Here is a 26740-nt window from a genome sequence, read left to right as displayed (position 1 = left end):
GAACAATGAGCGTCCACAGCACTTGACCTTCGCAGTCGTAGTAACTAGATAAGGAGTCCCGGGCATAAGACTACAACATCTGCGGTCTACAATAAGAATGTAACTCCCATTATAGAGTCTTTGAAAGAATGGTTCTATTTCAGTTGCAGGTGCGCCTTGCTGGTGACATGAAAGGTTGTATGAATTCCCTTCACAGGCTCCATGCAAACTAATTCCGTTACACAGAAGCGTGCCGCTTAGTGACATCGCACAATTGTTGCCACTAAGAAACACTTTCTGGCCTTTATTACTGACACATGCATGTGAATAGGGCAGGTTCCATGTTGTTTTAAGGTACCCCTTTCCCAATTTCTCGTACATGCCAGCCTGTATATATTTTTGGCAGTATTGAAACCTGAAGGTTGAGATTGGAATATTTATGATTCCGTGTATCATCCATTCACTGACAGGTCGTTCTGACATTGTCATTGGTAATCTTTCTAGTTTTTCAATGCTCAAGATTGTATAATCAGCACCCTTTTGTGCCATACCGATTTGTCTATCAGTAAGGTTAAAGATTTGGAATAGTGACGTTGTGTTGATTAAACGCCAAGGCACATAGCCTGAACGCAGATTTTGTAACGTCCAGCCAAGCTGTACAATAGAACGCAATTGTGACTGACCATGTTGTAATAACAGTAAGTCTTGCGATAATATATCGATTGCTGAAGACACAATGCTGTCCAATGAAAAAATTCTGGAGGACAGAGTCATTAACCCATTGTCCACTACAGAAAGTGATTTTTCCAAATTAATACGGTCAATTTCCCGTATTCTCTCTGCTGTTTCAATTTGATTAACCTTCCAGGCCTCATTGTATGCTGCATATACAGAGGCTGCTATGAAACGCTTTTGACGCTGTTTGCGTGGTCCCAAAGTGAAATCACGCAAGTCAGCACCATCAGTAAGTAAAGTTAGGTGTTGCTTAATTTCAGCCAGTGTGGAGGTTTGTAGCCATTGAAGGCATAATTTGCCCACACTGTAGGTGGTTATTATCCCTGGGTGATGTCTTTGAGGATATCTATGGCCTGGCCTGTTCATTTTGAAACCCTGTGTTTTGTTCAGGAATCTGTCTTGACAGTTATTAGTATCTGTGGGCCAGATCAACCACTGTTTCCAATCAGGATGTGTTCTGTTTTGGTTTAATAAATGGTTTACGTCTATCTCTTCATCTTTAGAAGTGTTGCTAAACATTGTTGGCTTTGGAATAGACGGGTTATTTAAATCTTTGATTTTGGCTAGGCCAAGACAGGTGGTTTGTTGAACAGTGTCATTTAAAAATATCATTTGTTCTGGGATCATGCAGGCTCTAAACAAAGCTTCTATACCCTGTACTTGCCAATCTTTTGTACCCCAAACACTTTTCAATTCAACATTTTTGTCCCAATAATCAAATCCAAAGGTATTCATGTGTGCAAAAAATGAGTCTGAATATAAAAATTTTGTGTTGGTTATCATGGTTTTGGTTCCTGTCTTGTTTGACAATTTAAAATAAAATGTTTCAGCATTACTTGTGTTAAAACCTGAAAAATATGAATATTTGTCGTAAACGGTTCTTGAGCTCCCTTTTGGAGGTGTTGCACAATGTTCCCATTGATTATAATTTAACACATTTCTAGGTTGTGCAGATCTATGTAAAAAGTGATTACCATAGTGGTTATAGCAATACATACTGTCATAATTTGTAGAACCCTGCAAATAATCATGTTTGGTAAATTTAGCAGACATTACTAAGTCAGACATCATATTATTAATACTTTCGAAGTCCCAATCATCAGCAAATGAGTTTGGTTTTGCAAAGTCACTCAATGAGATCTTAATTTGGTGTGGATATTTCAGGATCTCGACCGGACCATAAATTTCATAGTCAGTGTTGTCCCAGGCTACCCCACCAGGTATCGGATTGGCTGTGAAGTTGGCTGAAGAAAGTTCTCTTTTCTCGACGTGTGAAGATGTGTGTGGTTTGAGGACCAAGTTGATGTTCTGGCTTGCTGTGTCCATTTTAGCATATTTTCCCTCAATGAAGCGTCCCAAAGTAAGTACCATGATGAGCCAAAGTATGAGGATAAATGCACCAAAACCCACCCAAAATTCAATCCATGGGGAAATCAGATATGTTTCTTTCAGTTCTTTCAAAAGTTCCTTAGTTTTGTCTTTAAAGGATTTTGATGATGGCTGTGTCTTTGATTCACTGAAGTCTTCAGAGGAATCATCGAAGTTTATGAAGTAGCCGGATGCAGTTCTGTCAATAGTTCCAATTGCTTCAGGATTTCTGTTTCTTGCATTTTCACTTGGTACTTCATTATAGATTGGTGTGTCTCTGCTAAATGTTTTTATTTGGGTTTTCAGAGGTCTGAGTTCTATTGCATTGTTGCATAGTCCTTGTTGTTCTTCTGTAGGCGTTTCGAATGTGATGAGCCTCTTCGTTAGGACCTCTGTACTGGTAGCAAACCTTGGTGTTCTGCTACTTATTGGGAGTCCACTTGGCCTACTGTTTGTTATCGGCCACATGTTGTGGTTTTACCAGGTCGATGGATACAACTCGGTTCTCCTTTTTACCAGCAAGTGGCGGTAGTACAACTGATCTTGTCCCGTTGACAGACAAGACAGGAACTGCTTTTCTATAAGAAGGCCCAAATTCCTTCTTTACCGCGATCTTTTCCCTGACTAGATCCCCGACTTTTGGAATCCAGACAGGTCTTGCTGGGACAGGTGGTGGTTCTTCAGTGGTTGTTGGCTGTTGTTTCAACTTTATGTTGCTCAGGTCTTTTCTTGTTTTGTTTAAGTCCTGCAAAATAGCCAAACGGTCGTTGATATCAAAGCTTTTTTCTTTCACCACTGAAGTCTGACTATCAATGTCAGAGATAATCATCCTAGTTCCAAATAATAATTCGTACGCACTGAATCCCTTCAGAGAATTTCTTGGCAAGTTATTGAGACTACGTTGGACACTTATTAGATGTTTGACCCACCCAGCTCCCGAACCTAATATCCTTTCCGTTATAGATTGCTTTCTGCCTTGGTTTTTTCTTTACACCATCCCGTACCCTCAGGAAGGAAGTGAGAAGATTCCCGCTGGACTGTGCTCATTCGGCCATGTTTCCCCCCAGGCTGGTGGGCTTGAGTGAAAACAGTGGTCGAACGTAGCATGCTCTTAGCGTATATGCCATTTAGACTCGCAAATCTTTGTATAACAGTCCGGACGTCAGCCGAGTGCTGGTGATCTACATTATAAGTGGAACTAGCCTGTATATGTTAATCGCAAGCCCTGCTTTTTACTGGTGATATTATCTGCAGTCAGATTCCACCGTATTATATTTTTTCTCTCCCCACTGTGATTTCTGTTGCAGTTTGGGCAGTTTTTTACAAACATGGTATGATGTAGGCTCATGCCTGGCCACCAGTACCGTGATTGTAATTCTTCCAGAGAATCTTTTAGTTTGAGGTGTCTGAGACCCTCGACCATATGTGCGTCTGCGATTAACAAGTTTCTCCTGTCCATGTTTGGAATCACTCTATCCCCCACTCCAGGGATTCGAGCAAAAGGGACGGAGTTTGCATCGATTATGTATGTATAATTGAGTGGATAGTTGATCGGTAACGCTGAGCAGTCGCCTTTTGATGACGTTTTCGCCGCCAGCACTGTTTCACCGTCAATGTATTTTAATGTACGCTTTTTTCGAACTACGGGAGCCGATTTAGTGGCTGCCGCTGTGGCTGTTTCAGCCAATGAATTCCCTACAATGTGAACGCCATCACGCTGATGACTCAGTGAGTGAGTCACGTGAGTCTTTGGTAGTTCTTTTTGTAAAAGAGCTATTTGTTCCCAGAGTAGTTTCTGCTTTATTGGTGCATCTGTGTCATCTTTGTAACCGTTTTGAATCCATGTCTGCAAATCCTTGTTATATGATTTGACGCAGTAATATGAATCTGACACTATAAGTGTCGGGAATTCGCGATCCGCATTATCTAGCGCCATTTTCAATGCTATTATTTCAGTTTGTAGTTCTGAATTAGTTTCTACTGAGTGTGATTTTGTTAATAGAGGTCTTAGTTTACCTCCGCGCCACACTTCTTTTGTAATCTCACATGTGGGGTTGTATGCCTGTTCTCCCCAAACGGAGGGTTGAGCATGTCCGTCTGTATAGATTACACAGGCGTAATGTCGTAGAGGCAGAATGTCGATTGGCAGAGGGTATGTTTCTTCATATTCTAGATTTTTTAATTCTTCTAGTTCTGGATCAAAGTTGTAGTATACTTTGTCCGTTGTGATTGAATTTACCCATTGTAACCATTCTGGATCCAATGTTGTTGTTGGTAAATTACACGGTGTTGTTAATGCCTCAAAGGCTGATTCAGCTGTTCTGACTTTGATATGTCTACCGTCTGCTTGATCTTTTTCTCTAGCTATTGCGGTTTGAACTGCAAGAACAATTTTTTCTTTGTTGCTGAATTTCTGTTCAGCTTTTGTGTACAAGTGTGATTTGAATGCAATTGGTACCTTTTCCCCCTCATTAGAGGTCAGGTATGTGAATCCGCATCTCCCTGGGATGACTCGAATCACAAGATTGCGTGTGTTATCACGTGTTTCTAATTTTGTTTTAATTAGCATGTCTGTTTGTAAGGATCTCAAAATTTCTGTGTGTATTTGAGTCCAATTGGATCTTTTAAAATCTGGTTTAATTAAGTCATAAAGGGGTTTGACCCTTTCTGCGTAATTTGCAATGTATGTTCTTCCGAAATTTAGGAAGCCTAGAATTGACTGTAAGTTTTTTAGTGTTCTAGGTGCTTGGAGTACGGCACATTTCTCTAGGAAATTGTCAGCCAGGCTTTTGCCTTTTATTTATTTATTTATTTATTTATTTATAGAGTTTTGTATAGCGCGGACAAGACCCGTGGGTATCAGAGCGCTTAACAAGGAGAGAATAACATGTAGACATTATGGTAGCAGTAAATCACAAAAAAACATAATTATGAGGTAGAAGGTAATGTAGTGTATAGACATGTTAGATATATACTTCCTAATGTCTGTGCAATTAGCAATTGGTGACGAAACTAGGCTTAGCTTGTGTCGTGGTAATGGTACAAGCATGGAGAGGTAGAGTTATAAGGTAATTGATTGCATATAAGGATAATATGGTTAAATAAATATAGTGAGGTAGCAGTTATATAGATTATGACTGTGAGATAGAGTATAAGTTCCCAGGTATGAGAGGAAAACAGTAGCATGACAATCCTCGACTTGACCATGCAAAGCGGACAGTTATCAGCCTTCAATTTTCCAAATTTCCAAATTTTCGATGAGGGCCACCCTCTGGTAGCGTAAATGATCATCCCAGTAAACAGATGGATTCTCTATGTAGGGAATTTACTCATCAAGTGAGACTTAAGTTCCCGTTTGAATGTTACTGTGTTTTGAATTTTTCTGATGTTTGGAGGTAGTGAGTTCCAGATTCTGGGGGCAGCTCCGGAGAATGCTCTGTTGTAGGTCTTTATCTTGTGGAAAAAGGCTGGTCGCAATAGGAAGTCTTTTGTGCTTCTAGTTGGTCTGTTGCCTCCTGAAGGCATGAGTTTCTTGGCAAGGTATCTAGGCATGTTGTAGTGAACAGCTTTATGTGTAATACAGGCCATCTTCATTTGAATTCTGGCCTCGTAAGGCAGCCAGTTTAGAGCTTTCAGGTGAGGAGATATGTGATCGAATTTCTTCGTTCCAGAGATGAGTCTAGCCGCAGCGTTGAGGCAGGCTTTTAATGGAGCTGTGGAAGTTTTCGGTAGGCCAGCTAATGTGGTGCATCCGTATTCGATCCTCGAGATAACTAGAGATTGGATGGCCAGTTTTAGATCTGTTGCTGAGATAAAGGGTTTCATTTTTCTTAAGTAATTTAAGTGGAAGCGGGCGCTCTTGGCCATTGAGTTGATGTGTTCTTTCATGTTGAGGTTTTCATCTAGCGTGATTCCTAGTGATTTAGCTGAGTTAACTAGGGTCGGGGTGCAATTTAGCGCCGTCACCAGTTTAGTCCATTCCTTAACTTCAGATTGGCTCTTAGTCGGAGAGATTAGCAGGAATTCTGTTTTCTGGGCGTTTAGTTTCAGATGGTTCGTTGTTAACCATCGCAAGGCTTCCATTAGAGTATGGTTTATTCTGTTGATGTCCTCCAGAGAGCTGATCTTCATGTAAATTTGCGTGTCATCTGCATACATATGATAAGATATCTGTGATTTTTGAAGGATCTCAGTGAGAGGTTCTACATACAAGTTGAATAGATCCGGGGATAACGTTGAGCCTTGTGGGACCCCGATTGTATTGGGGCTTGGGGAAGAGATTGCTTGATTAACCTGGAATCGCTGGGTCCTGTTCTCTAGAAAAGAGCTGAACCATTTCAGTACGTTTCCGGATACTCCCATCCTGTCTTGTAGTCTGGTCATTAGTACTTCGTGCTTTACCGTGTCAAATGCTGCTGACAGGTCGAGAAGAATCAGTAGGCATGTTTGATTTCGGTCTAGGGCCTGTAGGGCGTCATCGACAATATGCAGAATCGCAGTTTCAGTACTGTGCCCTGTTCTGAAACCTGATTGGCAGTCATCAAGTAGGGAGAACTTAGCGATGTGTTGGCTTAATTGGCCCTGTACACATTTCTCAATGAGTTTGTCCAGTAGAGGGATGTTAGTCACTGGTCGATAGTTATTTGGGTCTGTTGCATCGGCTGTTGGTTTTTTGATGATGGGCACTACCTGACCTGTTTTTAGACAGTCAGGGAGGATCCCTTGGGCCAGAGAGGCATTTACTATCTCAGTCCAGATTGGAATTAGAGTGTGGCTGATTTCTCTTACACATTTTCCCGGTAGAGGGTCTTGATCATGGTTGTTTGGTCTGAGTTCCAACAGCGTTTTGGTGATCTTTTCTTGGTTGTATAGTTCAAATGTGTCCCAGTTTGCCTTGTTTTTTGTTTGGAGACCTTCAGTTGACATATTGGCCTCTTTATTCGGTGGGGGAAGGGTCATAAGGTTTGCTGCTGCCTTTGTGAGTTCAACTTCTAGCATTTTCGATTTTTCCGAGAAAAATGAGGAGAATTCTTCGCAACTTATGGGAGTATTTGTATTCTCTTGAACTGTTTTGGCTAGTTTATTTGACTGTTGTTTTAAGATCTGGAAGAGTTTTCGGGGTCTGTTTCTGGCATTGTCCAGTTCAGCTCTGAAAAATTCTTTTTTGGAGTCGATTATCTTTTTGTTATATTCTTTCCTTGTTTTTCTGAGGGCTTTCAGCTCAGGGGAAGAAGGATGTTGTCTCCATTTTCTTTCAGCCATTCTCAGTTTGCGCCTGTCCTCGTTGAGTGACTCGTTAAACCAAGGATTTTTTGGCTTCTCTGAGACTTTTTTCATTTTTTGGGGCATGATGTCATTAACGATATTACCGATCGAGGTTATGTAGTGATCCGTCAGCTCATTGACATTTTGCTTATTGTTGGGAGGCTTCAGGTCATTCTCACACCTTTCAACCAGAAGTTCCATATTGGTTTCTTTTGTGTCTCGTATCAATTTCTTGAGCTTGCGTGGTTGCACGGTCTTTCCCTTTTTCATTGTCGGTATCAAGAATGTTATGATGTGGTGGTCCGACCAATCACATGGGTCTATAGCGAGGATTGATGTCTCTGTATTTCTTGAGATAATCCAGTCTAGGGTCGCTCCTTGTGTGTGCGTGGGTTGGTTGCATACTTGAGTAAGTTTTAGCTCATTAAGGAAGTCTTTAAGCGAGTTAACCAGTTTGTCATTGTCGTCATCCCAGTGGAGTGCCTTCACTTGATAACTCATATCCTAAGAACAGGACTGTCAGGTGGGCAATTCTGGACTTTTTAAAGTTGAATTTGTAACCCTCTGCAGCGAACCCAAGTATTATGGTGTTCACTCTTTTCAAGTGAGTCTCCAAGTCATCATCTGTTAAGTAAATGTCATCGACATAAGATAATGCTTCATCATCATATAGTTGTAGTAATTCTGTTACTCTCGCTGAGAATACCCCCAGGCTGTTCTTGTACCCCTGGGCTAACCGACAGAATTGTTTTTGAGTGCCATTTACTGAGAATGCAGTTAAATATCTGCTCTCTGGTGCTATGTTTTGACAAAAGAATCCATTGGAGATGTCCAAGGTTGTTTTGTATTTTTTGCGCACTATGTTATTCATTAGTGCAGCACTGTGTGAGTTTTGCACTGCAAAAGTTTTGCAACATGTGTTAAGGTGTCGGTAATCCAAAACTAGACGATATGAATTGTCTGGTTTGGAGACCGGAAACAAAGGATTGTTCATTTGTGAGGTGCAAGTTTCAATCAACCCCTGGTATTCTAGCTGATCTAGTATTTCATTTACCTGTTTTTTAGCTTCTTGCTTAATTGGGTACTGCCTTTGTGCAGTAGGTTGTGATTTTAACTGGATTTTGTGAGGAGGAGAATCCTCATCCCATCCTACATGATTTTTATATAAAGCAGGTGCTAGAGCCACTGCCCACTTTCTAGCAAGTGTGTATTTCTTATGAATTGGATTTTGATTTGAGAAGGCAGGCATAATTACTTCTTCGCCATGAGGGCACTCCCTGACAAACTCTGGTGGCCAGTCTTTTTCAGCTAGAAGAATATCATAGCCCTTGGAGAGATTATCCCAAAATAGTCCCCTTATTTTTCTAGTCTTATCACCCTCTATACGCAATGTTACTTCGTATATTTTGTGGGGTTTGCTAACTCTGGTGTCCGCAGTTTCCACTTGAAGATATTCATTCGTGTCCACTGTCTCCAGATGATTCATAAGGACTTTGCAAGCTATGCTCACTTCTGCTGCACTGTCTAGCATTGTCTGAGCCCACTCTCCGTTTTTCAGTTGTGTCCTCAGTATTCTCGGCATTGTTAACTACCTTGATACTGGCTACCTTCTTTTTTGGAAATTGTAATTTCTTTTTTAGCTGAGCAGGTTCCTTGTCTTTGGACTTGGCGTGCTCTTCTCTTTGTTCTGATCGTCCTCTTCTTTCCGATTTCTGCGAGGAAGTCTGAAAAGATTGAGAGGGACGTGTATCAATGTCTTGATATCTATCAGGTTTTTTTATATTATCCCTATTTCTAAGGTTATATCTATTCCTAGAGGGGTCACTCTGCGGTGACCTCTGTCTTCGGTTTGGAGATTTTTCTCTTCGCCTAGGAGACCTTCCTCTGGACTGGAATTTCTTTTCTTGAGGATTGGATTGTTTGTTTCCATCCCAGTTCTTTTTTGGTGAATTATTATTAAAAAATATTTTTTCTGGACTTTCAGTCAGTTGCGGTTTTACTGGTATTCCACCTAAACTATCTCTACCTAGTTCCTCTGGCAATTTCAGCCGGTTGGTCTGCTATATCTGTCTCCTTTAGCCTCTGGCGGATCGCCACGTTTGCTGCTTCACCTTTTATGTTGGCTAATAATATAGCCGAGACCTGCTTGAAGTCTTTTAGCAATTTCATACCAAGAGTTAAAGCGGGTTCAGGACCATATTCGTCTTGAATTTGTTTTAGCACATCTGGTATTACCGAAATGGGTGGAACACCGTGCGTTTTTGTGTAGATGGAAGCAAAGACTGTACCCCAAGTGTCACAGTCCTCAATGTGTGGTGCGATTCCCATTGGAAGACAGATAGTCAGAATCCTGTGTTTTTCTAGCGGGGTGGTGTCAGGAAACACCGCCTCTATTTGGGTAATTTTCTGTGCCAACCAGAATGGTATTTGTTCACGTTTAGCCGGTACTTTACCTAGGCAGGATTGGATGTTCTGTGGTGTAATTTTATTTGTGTTCCCCTGGTGAGGGGTCAGCTGTGGAAGTTTAATCGCTGGCTGAATTGTTGAAGTCCGCATTACATATTGGACTAATTGTCTATGAATTTTTAGTAATTGTTTTAGCTGTATTAACAGCTCTCCTGTAGACATCCCTTCGATGTCTGGGTGTGGTGTGTATCCGGCTAAGACCGGCCACGTTGCTCCTGGTCTACCTAAAGGACCGAGCCTGGTGATGTGATTATTATGTTTTAGGGTGCCATCAAATAAGAGCAAATGCTCTTGGAATTTGAGTGGTACTTCCACTTCCTCGAAAGGAGTGTAAATGTCAGGTGGTACCTCTATTTTGTAATAGTGGAAGTACTTTGTTACAGCATTTGCTGCTGGAAAATGTATCCATGTATAGTATACCTCTGTCTGCCGATATTCGTGTGCCTCAATTACGAATATGACTGTGCCACCTCTAGGTGTCAGTCCATTTTCTATAAGTTTTAAGGTTATAGATTTCCTTTTGGTGACCGGGATTAGTATTATATCCGGGTCTGCTGCTTGCATGGTAGCATCAGCATCTGCGAGTTCAGTTGCTAATCTAACTGCCTCTCTTTCATCCTTATTGTCAGACATTTTACTGTCAAAAAGGTTATTTTGTTTGTTTGCAGATCAGGTTTCTTATGGAACAAAGATTAGATGCACAATATTTTGGAACTGTTTATCCTTCAACGTTGACTATACCAAGAACCATACATAGGAGTTCCCTCCTGCGAGGTCTGGCGGATATTACCTTTCACCCACTCCAGACGTCTTTGGAGTATGTGGGAAAAGGGGTCTGAGTGAGAAAGCACGACTGAGTTACTCTAAATGTCTTACGTTAGTTTTATCGCCCTTTCCAAACGCGTTGGGCACCATGTAGTGTAGTTCCTATCTTCCCAATAGGCTCTGCGCATTGGAATAATACCTACAGCAGTAAAGGCCTAGGCCAGACGTTAACTAGGTCTACTACTGTCGATACTAGACTTAAGTTTTGGGTTTGCCAGCGTAGCTCAGAGTTCGCTAGAAACTTTCTCGAATGTTCAAGGAGGAATTAACTTCCCTGATTAGACAAGAAGGGATTTAGTTTCTGACAACCATAGAACATGACAACTTTGCTCTCCCCTAATCAAGAGTCAATCTCGAGAGTCGTGTGAACAAAAGGCAAATTATTTTACTCAGTCAGTACGTGCATTCTTAGTCTCATCAGAATGTAGAGAAAAGGAAGAGACGGGCGTGTTCAATAAAAAGGTGTTATTTATTGATCAGTCTCTTTTCTCGTACAAGAGAAATGGATCGATATTATTGCGATACTTATAGTTAAGTAAAGTGCATACATTAAAAGCAATAGTATAAAGTAATACTGTAAAAACATTGATATGGTTTCTAAGCCATATGATGTTTTAAAATGAATAAAATATATTTACATACACATATACATTTGACTAAACGTACTCAACTGGTGTTTCTAAATACGCCTACCCCGTGTACCTGACCTAAGTCTAATGCGTGGGCGGGAATAGAAAGTTACAGTTTAAGTTAAGTTTGTTTTTGCCAAGTGAATAACTAAAGAATTCTCTGTGAGGGGTTATTCAGTTCTGTACCTGGAAGTTAGGATGAATGAGGAATGGTATCTCTCTCTCTGGTCTCGATATTCCAGGCTGCCTGCGAGGGCTACCCAGAAACGCCGGTGCTGGATTCTCGGCAGGAGTAAGCAGCGCGTCTCTCAGCGCGTCAGAAAGGCGGGGCTGCTGCCAGCGGGGTCTGCTCTGCTCTCGGCTTCGGCAAGTATGGCTGCTCCGTCTCGTCACCACGCGTGTGTTTGCATATGGCAAGATCGGTAATATTTATACCTTTAAGGTGCCGAGATTGACGTAAGGATGGACATAGATACGTCAATAAAGATGTCATACGACTTGCTCGTTAGCACATTCTTTTACTAAAGTTCTCGGTGAAATCAAAACAATGGCCGCAGGGTTTTGCCCAGGTTGTCATAGGTTTGATTTGTTATGAGAACTCCGTATGCCTTATCAGGGGCTGGAGGAATATCGCTTGTCTAATTAGATCGCAAGCGTTATGACCTAATCAGATAACACGTTCCTGTGCCGTAGTGTGACTGCGTCAGATAACGGTATCTGCATCATGGGGGTTTTCTGCCTCATGGGCTGACTGCTAGTTAACTTGTTGGTTTGTTTAACTAGAATAGGGTCAGGAATAGGGGGATCGATTCAGAACCGATAGGAATACATGACACCCCCTTTAAGAGAGAGTTGAGCTGCCTTTATTTCCCCTTCTTGGCTCCAGTACCTAAGTTGCTCCTTCCCTACTTCATATTATCTGCTGCAAAAGAAATTGACACAGTTTGGTTTTACTTCTTTCCCCATAGACCTAAATATAGTGTTAAGGCTTGCAAAACAATTTAACTTACTTGATGAGACCTATAGAGAAGATTTACATAATGGCTTAAGTACAAAGATACATAAATATAACACATACTAAAGATAAACATAGTGATGTTCTAAAGAACATTTGGAAGAAAGAAGAGGATACATTTAGAAAGAAAATGGTTTACCCCAAACTAAGGTTAGATAGTCAATACAAATGAAAAATATGGATTAGCTGAAGAATACCCAAGTGAACTAGATATGTAGGTATTAGTAACACACATTTGAAGTTACAGGAGGAACAAATGCTTTCTTGTGGCCTGCTGACTGGGAGGGTATCTGTTATCTAGATGTACTAATTCCTAAAAATTACCATGTACACATTTTAGATGCCTTAACAATGACACGGGCACACAGACACAGATGCAGTACAGAAACTGGAGCTGAATTATTAAACCACTTATTTGAAGCAATAATTCCTCCTGAAGGTGTCATATTAAATAGCAAAAAGATTAGAGAACTGTTAACTGTTGTTGACAAAATGGCAACAAGCACTGCTGGTGCTTTTCTAGTAGTGAGCACTGAGCTGATTGCTATACTTTCAATGGTTTTGCAGGATCACCTAGCATTAGACATAGTGCTTGCAGAAAAAGGCGGCGTTTGTAAAATGCTCAAATTAACCCATTGCTGTTCTTATTTAACTGATGAAGGAAAAGAGATTGAAGGTTTTGCAAAGAATATTTCCGATTTGTAACCTGAGTTAGAAGAATTGGAAACACTAGTTTTTTAAAAAAAACTTTGGAAAGGGAGTTCACACAAATGGAAATTTCATACAATGCAGCAGGAGGAGGTATTACAAAATCGGTATTTGTGCCATGAATGATCCTTGGGCTTTGTATGCTATCTCTTTATGATTTATTCATGAGCTGTAGATTTATTTTTTGCAAAAGAAGGGAAAAATAACTCAACATGAGATTTGAAAAAGAATTAGAATTAAACTATCTCATGATTGATGATTACATGAAATCATTGAAATTTCGAGGTCAGAAAAGGAAAACGCAGATTCAACAGATGATGTAAGTGCTCTTTGAATGAACTCATATGTGAAATGAAATTAGCATGATGGTCAAGGCAACCATCTGATGGGGGAATTGTAAAATGTGAAATTTTGAATTAAAAACGAATTAACAAATCTGAAAATGTCTTAATTACTTACCGGTAATTGCGTTTTTCTGAGTCCTATTCCATTGGTTGCTGCCCTTCCATGTGAGGCCTCCTGCCTCCCTAGACTCCAATCCCACGAGGTCTAAAATTAATAAAAGCTCCTCCCCACCTCACACCTCCTGTTCATAACAATCTTCAACCAACACCCATGTCAGTTCTATCATAGGGAGGATGGGTGGGATCTTGGCTGCAAGCAAGGGAATAGGACGCAGAGTAATGTAATTATAGATAAGTAATTAAGATATTACCTCCTCATCCATTCCCTCGCTTGCCTCCCCTTCATGTGAGATGTAGCAAGCACAAAATGCAGGCAATTGACAATGTCTGCTGACCCCACAAATCAATGGAGACACACCACACCAGGACACCTTCTATTTCAGCATAGAGGAGAGAACCAGATGACCAAACACCTCAGTGACATACTGTATCTCAGAAAGACGATAATGTTTGAGCAGACAATGTGGAATCAGCCCAGGGTGCTGCCCGGCAAAGTTCCCCAATGGAAGCTCCCCATAGCACCACCAAAGTTGAGGTGATACACGGGCAGACCTTCACTGAAAAGGCCATGAACCCCAGAGGCCATAGAAACCGACATCCCAATCCAGCCGCAGCAAGTAAAATCCACTGACTACACACCCCACCTGGTTGGCAGCAAATTTCATAAACCATGACTCCACCTAGCAAAAGGGCAGAGCCCTTAGCAAGGAGACCAAAACAGCCCACCTGACAACAAGGCAGTACAACCTCTCCTCCTCCACCGATCCTGGTGAAGGGTAAAATCCTGTCAAAACACAACTTGCAGGAAATGAAAAGAAGACGTAACTGTCAGGTAAACCCAGCACATTAACCAACACCACGCTGCCAGGAAATGCCAAGCAAAATGGAAACATAGAGTACTAAACTCCCAACTCCCGAAACCATCTGGCCCACAAAAACAAAATCCCCACAAAGAGCATCACAAGGGCAGAAATTGCAAACCAATAATCTCCAAAGGCTCAAAAGGAGCATACATCAAGTTTTACAATACCACTGACAAGTCCAAAGAAAGTACAGACTTCACCGACCACAGGGGACAAATTTGACAAGCCCCTCCAAAAGCTGTGGCCCCAAACCACCCTCATCCAACAAAGCCTTCCATGGACCTCTAAATGCTTGGATTGCAGCCCACTGCACACTCAACCTGGTCAATGTCCAACCCAATGTACAACCATCCTGCAAGAATACCATCACCAATTGTAAGGAAACACAAAGTAGTAGGATCAAGACCAATGACCCCAAACCATTGGGAAAAATACCCCCAATGCTGGAGTATCCGAGCAACAAGGAGATTGCTCCTGGATGCCTGCAACATAGTCTGCAAAGTGTTTGAAACTTCCTGGACATAGACTCCCCCCACCCCTTTCAACCTCCAGGCCTTCAAACGGAGCTATCACCCCCAAAAAGGGAAACTCCTGAGGGGCTGTAACCACAAGGAGAAGCTACTCTGGTGCCCCCAACATCATCAATAACATGGGAAACCTTTAGGCCAGAGGCCACTGGAAAGCCACCAGAACAACCTCTGCTCACAACTGCCACACTTACAACAACAAAGGTTGATGAGCGGCAATGGAGGAGAGGCATACAAAAAACGCACTGGCCACTGACAGGATAGGGCATCGATCGCCATAGCCTGGACCCCCTGGCCTTGGCAGAGAGCCTCTGAACTTGCGCTTTGCTCCAGAAGGCAAAAATATCCAACACCTACATCACCTACAGATGAGACAAATGAGCAAACACTCTCAGAGCCAGAGAAAAGTCGCCTGACAAGGGAATATTCATGTTAAGCAAATCTGCCATCATGTTGGCTGTCCCCTGATTGTGACTGGCTCACAGAGAAATCAGAGACAACTACGCCCATTCCAACAACCTGTGAACCACTGAGCCCAGACTCCAATCCAGAGACACTCCCCAGTTTGTTCACAAAAGTAGACACGGAGACATAGTCTGTCCCTATCAGCAATGCCATCTCCAGCAACTGGGCACAAACACTAGAAGAGCCCTCTTTATGGTCCTGAATTGCCTCCAATTTGAGGTACGACACTCCTTGGATCAAGGCCAACACCCTTGCACCTACAAATTGAATCCCCAAGCGCCCAACAAGAACAGAAATATTGGAACTGGTGGATCTAACTGAACTCCTAGCAGCACCAGAATCTGCTTGACCCGCCGAGCCAGAGGAATGGAAACACCCAAAATTTGGTATCCTAGATCCCAATGCCCCAAAACCAAAGGACCAACTGTGAAGCTGAAAGCACGTCCTTGGAACAAGGAAGATTACAGATAGATGCCAGGTCTCCCTGAGCCAAGCTGCCACCAATGGACAGTCATGTGCCAATAGACACCCAATGTGACCCTGCAGCATGATCACACACCCCAGAGACTGAAATTGTGCCCCAAATAAGACCAGGTCCTGGGACGAATTTAAGGAGGACCATTCCCAGAGGACGAGGTACTCATGAGAGCTCAACACTGCTAGCACCCTTTCTAAATGGGACAAACTCACCCCCACCAAGGAAGTTTGTCCCAGCCAATCATCCAGATACCAGTGCACAACAAATCCCTCTGAAAGCAGACATGCCACTAATGGAGCAGCACTGTGGCAAACACCCTCAGGGAGAATCTAAGCCAGGAGGAAATGACGCAAACTGGGAATGGACTACCCCCCATGGCAAACCGCCAAACCTTCTGATGTGAGGGTCAGATGGGACATGTAGATAAGTATACTCCAGGAATATGGAAGCCAACCAAACCCCTGGCCTTAACAAAGGCAAGATTGACTGCAGAGTCACCATAAAAAAGAGAATCATCTGGACCCAAGCATTGACGCACATCAATTCCAGCACTGGCCTGAAATCAACCGACACATTCTGGACCAGAAAAAAAATAAAGGGGGAATAAGCAACCAAGCCTCTCTTCCCTGCGGGATATGGAACAATTGCATCCTTCAGATTTAACAGCCCAACTCCCTGGAGCAGCGCCAGATGATACGGACCCTGGACAGGAAGAGGAGCTCCTCTGAATCCCATACATTAAGGGGGGATTTCACGTAGTCCACCACATGGCCATCACTGACTATGTTTAGAATCCAACTATCTGTGACCTCTAAATACCAAACCTCTACAAATTTGATGAAGTTGCACTCCAACCGGGATTCCCCCGTAATTGTCAGGAATGCTACTTAATGAGACCTACTCATGGCCAGAGAACCCCTTGAACTTCCGGCAAGGAGAAGAACTGGATTCCATATCCCAGTACTTCAAGTAATCAAACTGACCTGTGTATAGCAGTGCCTTCTGTCCACAAAGGCCTTGGACATACTTGAATCCGGTAGGTCTGAAAAAAACATATAAACTCCTAAAAAGGAAACGTCAACAAGGAGGATCCTCCACTGACTCTGTCTCCCAATCTCCCATCCAGAAGTGCCATCTGGCTGCCGCCAAAGATCTGGAGGACACCTCAGTAGCCCTTACTAAACCTGATAACATATCATCCAGCAGGTGAGAATGAGGCCAGAATCATGGCTCTTCTCTATAGCCACAGTCAACTGACAAATATTCCGTATCATATTAATAGGAAGAACCACCACCCCTACCAACATACATACTTCCTGCCACAAAAAAATGGAGGAAAGCCCTATATTCTACTGTAAACCAGACAGGGTGTCCCACATATCCTCTCACCACAGATATATGCCAGAAGAAGCAGAGGGCCAAACTGAATCTGAAGATGAGGACTCCCAGGCCACATGAGCCCGAGAGGATCTGCCCGACTTCCTCTTGTCAGAAGTAGCCAAAGCCCTGGCCACCTCCACTTCAAACATGTCCTAGACCTCCGACTGTGACAGCAATGGACGCCAAGGAACTGAAGCAATCCTGCCAGAAGAAGGCACATTAGCAGGAATCCAATCCGGCCCATTGGATGTATAATATTCACCCAGTACACATCACATGGTCCAGGCGCTATTCCCACAAGCAAAGGAGAAAGGAATAACTCCAGTCCTCTCCAGACAGTATCCTTAAAAAACATACAGAACTCCCAGGACTGTAAACACACCAAGAACAGCCTGTAAAACAGTGTGACCAATCACTAGCTGACATCATATATCTGTAAATTCATAAAAAACTGTCCCAAACAGGACCCTACCGACACAATTGGAGGAGAAGAGCCACTTCCCCAGCTGTTTGTCAAGCCTATACTTCCATTGAGCTAGGAATCCTCACCTTGGGCACCCAGAAACAATGCATCAGCCGCATTAGCACTGCCCAACTGCGTCTAGGTGTCCCACGCTGCCTTGAAACTCCATAGGCAGCAGGGACCACTCGGCATGGGTGCCTCATTTTTGATCCTCAAGCGTGGCATGCACCAAACCCTCATCATGCACAAGACTAGCAGGAGCCATGGAGAAAGCAGGAGATGTGGGAGGGAGTGGGGATTTTCTTTATTTTAGATCTTATGGGATTGATGTCTGGGGAGATGGGAGACCTCACAAGTAAGGGCTGCAAGCAAGCAAATTAATGAGGTGGTAATTTGCCTTAGATTTAACGTGAAAACATACTGCAAAATGACACATCGTGAAAATGTGCAAAACGCACCAGACAACTATATTAACGGTTACATTTCCCTTTCAGAAATAGAAGCCTTAGAAACTGCTGAATCATGTACAAATGTATTTGATAGCTTTACCTTAATGTGACTTGCTTAGAACTTTCGTCCTAACTGCTGAATGTTCTAGTTTTATATTGAATTATCTTTCTTAAGCAAATTATTCTCATTTGCACTAAGCTTTTACTTCCTATCTCATGTTCATATAATACTCAATAGAAAATAGCATATTTTAACTATAACTCTCACTTACATGAAATATGAAAAGCATTACCTAACTAGAAATCTGCAAGTAATTATTTCTGTCTTTAGTATAGTTCATTGTTATGCAGTGAAACATTGAATAAATGATATAATTAACTCTACATTAAGCTTCCCTGGGAACCAAGCTTAAAGCTTTCAGAAACACAACTGTTTAGTGATGTCTGTTACATATTTGATAGCAGACTGTTGAATTCAGGTGTTTTCCAAGGGAAAGGAAGAACGAAGACTGGTCCTCATCGAAAGATGTATTTTCATTTGATAGAAGTGATCTAACCTGCAACAATGTTATGCACATGTTCTTGTCTTTTATATTAGTATGTGTTTCTAGTTATAGAGGAGATCTGCCACAGTTCGTCTGCTGCAGACTAGTGCTAATTCTGCTAACGACTACTGCTGATGGCTATTGCCCGCCACTTTGGAGGTGAAGCTCCTAGACTCTCAACCTTCCTAATTCTATCTTTGACAGTTGTAGCTACTGCTGCATCTGTTTCCCTATATTTTCCTGTTGAGGTTTTTGCTTGCACAGATTGTTACTGCAAATGTATGCTAATGCCCTTTGGATATTGGGACTCAGCTGAGTTTCATCAACTGCTCTTTATGGGGAATTCGACAGCTTAATTTGATTTCGAACTAATGCTTCTTTGATCTCACTTCTTTTCCTCAAACTCTTTATGGGTTCTATTAACTTAAGATTATGTACATTTATTTAGAATAGGGAGTGATTTCATTATAAAAGACGCTTGTCATTTGGTATTTTTCTTTATTCTAGCTGCATTTTTTGTTGGGATAATTCGGTAAACTGATTTATCTGATTTACTAATCAAATAAAGACAAAATAATGTATTAATCTCTGTATATGAGAATGTAGGTTTTCAAAACCAATCCAAAACTCTCATTATAGACTAAACTTAAGAACTGGTAAATTTGAATGTCAATTTAGATGATTGATCTAGCTTCCATTCCAAAACAGTAGCAAAGATCTGTTGCCTAGAAGAAGATTTTGGTGCGGAGCTGGAGCCCATTCTTGTGAGTCACAGGTTGAGCTGGTACTGGAATGTACATTTGGGACTCTTTCCACGCTACCAGTGTCAAAGCAGAATATGCTGCACAATGATTGGCATCATAAAAAAATTATTGGCATGAGAACCACTAGCTACAACCAGTTATTCTTTCACACCTGAAAACAATATCAATGGGTCATGGAACTGAGTGTGATTACTAGGAGAACTTCATACCCATGGTTGCTAATTAAATGATACCACTGAACAAGGTTTGCGCAGACTTGATGCAGCTGAACCACTAGCATATTCATTGTGAAACGTGGATGTGCACTTTTTTTTTTTACAGAGGAGCTGCTTTCACTGAAATAAATAAATCTGAAATATTGTCAATTAGAGTAGGAAGATGTATTAACCTCATAATTATGCATAGCTGGTTCTAAAACTGTGAGGTCATGTGAAGGTGCCTATGTGTTAGGGCACAACATTTGGGCTATTTCTGCTGTGTGTACATACTTTAGTATGGCTCTTTTCTACTTCAATATTTTTGCAGTTTTGCCACTTTCAACACTACTGTTTAAGCATAAATTAGATTTTATTATGCATTTGGTGTTCTCTTTAAACTTGGAATATATTTGTTTGCCCCACTTATTTGTACTTTTTTCTGACTGTATGTTAGACCCTAGTGGGGTTCAAGCTGTCACTGTCATTATTGAGTCAATGTTTCTTTTTTAGGTTTTGTACATTTGAACCCATAGGGCACAATTCACAAAGCGTTTTTCATTAAATAGGTGCATCCTACTCCTGGACCTGGTGAATAAGTCACACTCAACGTGGGAATAGATAGAAATACTCACTAAAAAGTGTGTTTGTGACTTGGTCATACAAAAAGACACCAGTTTATTCAGTGTGCTCTAGGAGTAGGATGGTTTGCTGTCAAATCTAAGGCTCTTGAAAACCGAGGATTTGCCATGACAAAAGGTCCATATATTGGGCATGGCCACTGAATGCCAATCTGTTGTGCTCATTATCAGATATGATTTAGCGTTAATATACATATAGATTTATACCAATTACATATGAATATTGAATCTATGCAACTTAAAAAAAGTGCACAACTTGTGTCCACAAACAGTACACAATGAAAAAGGCAGATGTAAATAGAAGACCACTTACTGAAGAAAATTAACCTTTTGCTATAAACAGCAAGGACACAATCTGCTAAAGGGTAATTTAGTGATCTTATTCTTTGCTATACATAGTGGGGACACAATTCAGTTAAGGAACATTAAGTGAAATAATTATGTGTTATGCTCAGTGGGGACACAATTTGATGAGTGAAGATTTAGTAAACTAATTCATGTATGTATCCGGAAATTGACCTAACTAATTTGCTAAAGCTAGCTGGGATACAATATGATGTGTAGAGACTAAATGAACAAATTCTTTGTTTTGCTTAGTGGGAACACACTTTTGATGAGCAGAGAATAAGTGAAGCAAATTATTTTCTTTGACTTGTGAGGATATAAACTATTTATGGGTGATTTAGTAATTAATTAGGGACACAATATGGGTAGGTATATTGGGTGAAGTCATTCTTTAATAGGGGTTGGCAGAATTTGTGTAGTTTCACTCTGCGGAATTCCGTGGAATTACATGAAAATTCAGCGAGATTCTGCGGAGTGTTGCGAATGGGTCAAAACCAGTATGGCGTGCTGCTTGCTCTAATTTTTAGCACCCGGACCTTTCTCTGCTGAAAAGTCATCACGAACAGTATCACATGGTGTGCCAGAGGGCATTGCATTTTGAGTTGGATTTTCTGCCTCTCAAGTAGATTTTCTACTCAGGCGGCAGTATTCTCACTGTGAACGGTCACAACCACCCACATAGGGAATCTCCCTGGGAGCCCATTTGGCACCCCAAAATGTCATTAATGGACATCAATTCTCACTCGCCAACTTACCATTGGTGACCAGTGAACAAGAAAAATTTCTGCCACACGGCGGTTGGTGGAATTTTGCCAGAACTCTGTGTTACAAACTCCGTCAGCTCCGCCGGCGGAGCAGAACTCATCACCCACTCCTTTATTACAGTTACCTGGATACAATTTGATGGGCAACATTTGTGTACTAATTCTTTCCAATTCATAGTCCACACACAAATCAATTGAGGATGATTTAGTGAACTAATTATTTGCTATACTCTGTGGGGACATTCAGAAAATAATTAAATGTTCTATTCTAATTTTTCCTAAGTGTTGAGAGCTGACCTGGAATTGGACTGGTTGAAACAGAAAGGAGCCATTAAAAGAACTCTTTTTCTTGATTACCAGCAGCCACAACATTCTTTCCCCCTTCTCGTAAGGAAACAGAAGCAATCTGAGTGCCAGAGTTTTGTTGTATACCTTAAAGTAAGTGTTCCAGAAACTTGTGAATTTTTTGTATATTTTCTGCCTTTTTAATACTCACTCCCTTCCTAGGCACTAAAGTGGCTGTTGAAGGGTTAATCTGTATTTCTGCTTTCTATGTTGGTGGGGTCAGTCTACGCTCAAATATGTTAAAAGGAATGATATAATCATAAAAATAAACTGAACGCAAGAAGGTGCAGCACTTTCAACAGTAATAACAAGACAATGTCCAAATCAGTGAGTACACAATACGATGTTCAGATTACAGATGTTAGTTTCTTAACAGGTTTATTCTTTATTGAGTTTTTTTTTAAATTCAAAGGACCATAGTCTATACTGAATTTGCTTTGATTGTAAGAAGATGTTTAATGCAGAAAATGTTATGCTTTGTATATTTACTTAATCATGTCTCAAGCATGCTGCTCTATTCGTTAATGTGGTGAAGGGTCTAGCCACTCTGGCTACATGGCCACACTGAGAGGCCAACAGGTCTGCAGAATCTGCCTACAAAGAATTTGCCAAAAACACAATCCAATGACATACATTTTGTAAAAACAAATTGCAGGCATGTTTAGTTTGTTTAAATATTTCTTCATATATTATAAATTAGCGTACAACCTTTGGACTTTGGATAAAGTTGTGGTTTAGCATCAGGCATAACATGTGTACAATTCTCATTGGTGTAATAAGAAATGGGCATTCGACTGAATGGAAGCCTTTGTATGCTATTGTCACATTGAATGGATGTGTAAGTCCCTGTGTTGCATCCACGTAGTAATTCCAGGCACCTTCTAGAAAGACTGCCACACTAGCAATGTATCCAGTTTCTTTTTAAATAGCAGGTTGTTCTCATTTTTTTAGGGATAAGTAAGGAGGATGTTGAGGAGGTTTGGTGCAGTTGCAGAAAATGTTGAGTAATAATATCGTTTAGGGCATTTCACAGAGAACAACATGGCAGAAGGCTGTGGCGAGAATTCCCTGAAAAATGCTAGCCCGAATGCTCAATGTTATTTAAAACATCACACCAGTGTATCATTATTATTATGAAACATTGATTTTAAGCGTACTTTCCATGATTGGTGACCACTCCTAATAATAGTAAATTCTACAGAACAAGTGAAAGGGAGATGATTAGGCATTCACCATACTATGGAAATAGATGCTTGCGTTTGCTGAGAAGTATGAACAATGTTGTTCAGTCTTAGATCATGTTTTAATGCAAGGCCTAGAGGCCCCATCCATAGAACCATTCATGCTTGTAAATAACACCTAGGACACAGGTGGCTGCATTTACAATTGCAAGAAATTCGCAAAAGGTGACCTGTCAGTTGTATGTTTTTTTACTCTTGCAATATATTACTCTGTGATTGTGTAATATTACCAAGAAGCAAATCCCACGAGGTAGGGATAAGGGGATTTAAAGGCATAACAAGCCTTGAGAGTTTGTGAAATCTCACAGATAAATACATTTGTAGAAATGCCTGTCTGAAGCTAATCGACACAGCAAATTGTCAAGCCCCGGAGTATAACCCTTTCCTGGTCTGGAAAGGGAACAGAACAGCCACAAAGTTCATTGGGATGGGGGCTCAGAAAATGGATTATTGTCTGCACGACTATTTTTCCAGAGGAAAAAAAAAGTAAAGCCAAGTGCCATTGCACAGAAGTGCCTGGTTTTAACAATTTGGAATTATACTAGGCATACAAATCCACACTGAAGAAAACAGGACGCACATGTCATTTCCAGAATTTCATCTGGATATTTATCACTGTTCTAGCTTTGTAGATGTACTGCTGTAAAAAAGTTTGAGCTCCATAGTATTGTTAAGCTTCTCCCATGCCTTGCTATAGACTAGGAGGGCAGATTCACAAGCGTGTTTATCAATCAGGCCCAAGGTGTCTAAATAGCCTGGTATAGTAATTCCATAAAGAATGATGAAACTCATGTAAATTCTTGATGAAGTTTATTCACAACAAAAGATCCCATCCAACAGCTACAGAAGTCAGTCTTCTCTGAGCAGCATTCTTCAAACCCCCAATGACCTCACAACATTCTAGATTATGATAGGACATAGAACATAAGCAGAGCAGCTATTCTAGTAATCAAGAATATTACACATCTCCCTCCTGTAACAAACTATTTACATGTACTCATATATACCAAAAGACACATTTTAACTTTAAGAATAATCCTCAAGATATAATGGACGTTTTGTGGACCTCAAAGAGCGACGAAGATGTACACCCCCATTACTGCTAGTACCTTTTCCCCCCAAACATTGTTGGATTTCATTCTTACAATGACAACTCTGTTGAGGTTCCATATATGGTGATCTTGTGTTTTTACAGCATTGTTAAAAACTTTTATGACCATCATAGGCTTGAGATATTTGGTACTGCTGCCACCAAACAAACCTGGACGCTTAATGGCAACCCAATCTTCTACCTTAACCACAGTTTTTTTAACAGATTTTTTAAAATATAAGTATGTCTTCCTTTGCAGAGCCTTGGATTCTTCCCTAGCTTGCAATTCTTCTCTATTAACATTATCATTTTTGCCTTTTACCCTGCAATAATCATTGACCCAGTTGGGTTCCAAATTAGTATTGGCAAACCTTCCACGAAATAAAAGAAAAAGAAGATTTACCCATTGTAGAGTGGGGAGTCAATCTGTATTCATCTACTATCTTACGTACTTCACTTTTCCAATCAAGAGATATAGATTTTGCTAAAGTAATGGTCTCCTTCAACACCCTGTTAAATCTCTCAATCATTCCATTTACTTCAGGATGATTCAACGCACTAGTCTTGTGTACAATTACACCACTGCACCATTGGAAAGAAAATCCCCATCTCTTTTGAAATTAGCTGTACACCATTATCTGTTAATATGGATCCTGGATTTTCCTCTCTAGAAAATGACTCCTTCAAACACTTTATGACACTTTGCGTTTCCACATTGGACAAGAACAACACCTCAGGCCATCTGGAAAACATATCCATAATAACCAACAGGAAGGTTTGAGATCCATTATTGTGAATTGGACCTAAAATGTCCAAAGCAATATCCTGCCATGGATGTTTAGGACGTCTTTTCACTATCATGGGTTGGACTCTGGGACACTTGGACTTGTCACTTAGATTACATGGAACCCGGTCACGTATTTCCCTCTCCACAAACTTGTCCATTCCAGGCCACCAATAGGTACTCCGTAATCTCTCTTTAGTTTTGGTGATACCTGAATGCTCTCTTCTTTCTAAGACTGACAGGAGGGACCAGTCTTGTACCACGAAACAGTATTCCCTTATTTACCGACAATTCATGCCTCACATACCAAAAAGGACTTGTGGATGCAGAACCAACTTTTGCACTCATCCGGTTACCAAGTAACAATGACAAAACTTCTATAAGAGTTTCATCTTGTGCAACTTCCTTAACCCATCTCTCTTCAGTTACACTCACCTGATCTAAAGTACAAACCCATTCATCTTCAATCTCAGTGTTATCACCAACAGAGTTTTCACTGTCTTCAAGGGGAACTAGACGAGAAAGAACATCAGCTATTTTATTCTCAACACCTGGGATATATCTTATGAGAAAAGAATACTCTTGTAAACCCATAATCCATTTGGTGATGTGACCAGAAATTAAATCCAAACCCTTTTTTTCCAAAATCTCCACTAAAGGTTTGTAATCCATTCTGACCTCAAATTCCATTCTCCACAAGAACTTTCTCAATTTTTTAATTGCACAAAAGACTCCTATTGCTTCTCTTTCCACTACAGAATATCTAGTCTCTGGATCCCTCAAACTCCGTGACAAAAACATAATAGTTTTCCATCCTGATGGCCCATATTGTTGCAGAACGGCACCTAAGCCCTTTTCACTGGCATCTGTAGTGAGTATTGGCTTGAGAGATGTATCAAAACTTTGGAAGAGCGGGCATTTTTCAAACTCTCTTTGACCCTTTCAAATTCCATTTCACATTCGCGAGACCAATTAAAACTTACACCTTTCCTCAGTAAACATCTCATGTTGGATGTGACTTCGGCAAAGTTTTTTACAAATTTGGCATAATACTCTACGATGCCTAAAAATTTCATTAATTCTTCCTTGTTAGTAGGAGAACTCATTTTTTGTATAACATCCACCATGTCATCCTTAGGTTTAACTCCAATGGCATCTACCTTATGACCCAAATAATTTATGGAGTCTGCACAAAACTTACATTTCTCTTTTTTCACAGTGAGATAACATTTGTTTAAACAACAAATAACAGATTTTAACCGAAGATCATGCTCCTCCATGTTGTTTGCAAATATTAGAATGTCATCTTGGTAGATGCATACACCAGACAAGTCCTTCAACACACATTCCATTACACGCTGAAACACAGAGGAAGCTGAAACAAGACCAAACGGCATTCTCTTAAACCTAAAGGTACCAAAAGGTGTAATGAATGCCGTTAGATCTCTGCTATTCTGTTCCAGCTCTATTTGATGGTGCGCGGAAGTCAAATCGATGGTACTAAGGGCCAGATGTAGGTCACCAAATACCGGTCGGTATCGGCCGATTTCGGCCGTTACCGACCGGTATTTGGGATTTGACATGTAGGTGGCCTTAATGTTACAGAATCAGTATATTTACCGATTCGGTAAATTTACAAAATCGGTAAAATACCGAATCGGTAAATTTACCGATTCTGTAAATCAATATGTAGGTGGCACTGTAATCAGTGCCACAGGCCCTTACCGAATCGTTATTTACCATGGAATACTATTCCATGATAAATAACGAATTCCAGTGTACATGCACATCTGTGCATGTACACCTGTGCCATGTGGCACACAGACATGCCCAAAGGGCATGTGTGTGTCACATGGCACACAAGCCAGAAACAGGGGTGCAACAGGGTGTCAAAGTGACATCCTGTCCCCCTTGTAAAATGGGTAATTTTACCGATTCGGTAATTACC

General features: G+C 41.0%; 1 protein-coding gene across 1 annotated transcript in view; it reads left to right on the top strand.

Annotated features, from left to right (window-relative positions):
- The window catches only part of ITGA8 (integrin subunit alpha 8), a 713969-nt gene that overhangs the window by 472932 nt on the left and 214297 nt on the right, over positions 1-26740 (top strand). Inside the window, exon 17 of the mRNA XM_078663606.1 lies at positions 21616-21770. Coding sequence (XP_078519732.1) covers positions 21616-21770 — 155 coding nt within the window. The remainder of the gene's footprint in view (positions 1-21615; positions 21771-26740) is intronic.

The sequence above is a fragment of the Lissotriton helveticus genome, chromosome 10 (genome assembly GCF_964261635.1).
Source record: "Lissotriton helveticus chromosome 10, aLisHel1.1, whole genome shotgun sequence".
Lineage (NCBI taxonomy): Eukaryota > Metazoa > Chordata > Amphibia > Caudata > Salamandridae > Lissotriton > Lissotriton helveticus.
This window is presented reverse-complemented; position numbering and strand designations above follow the sequence as displayed.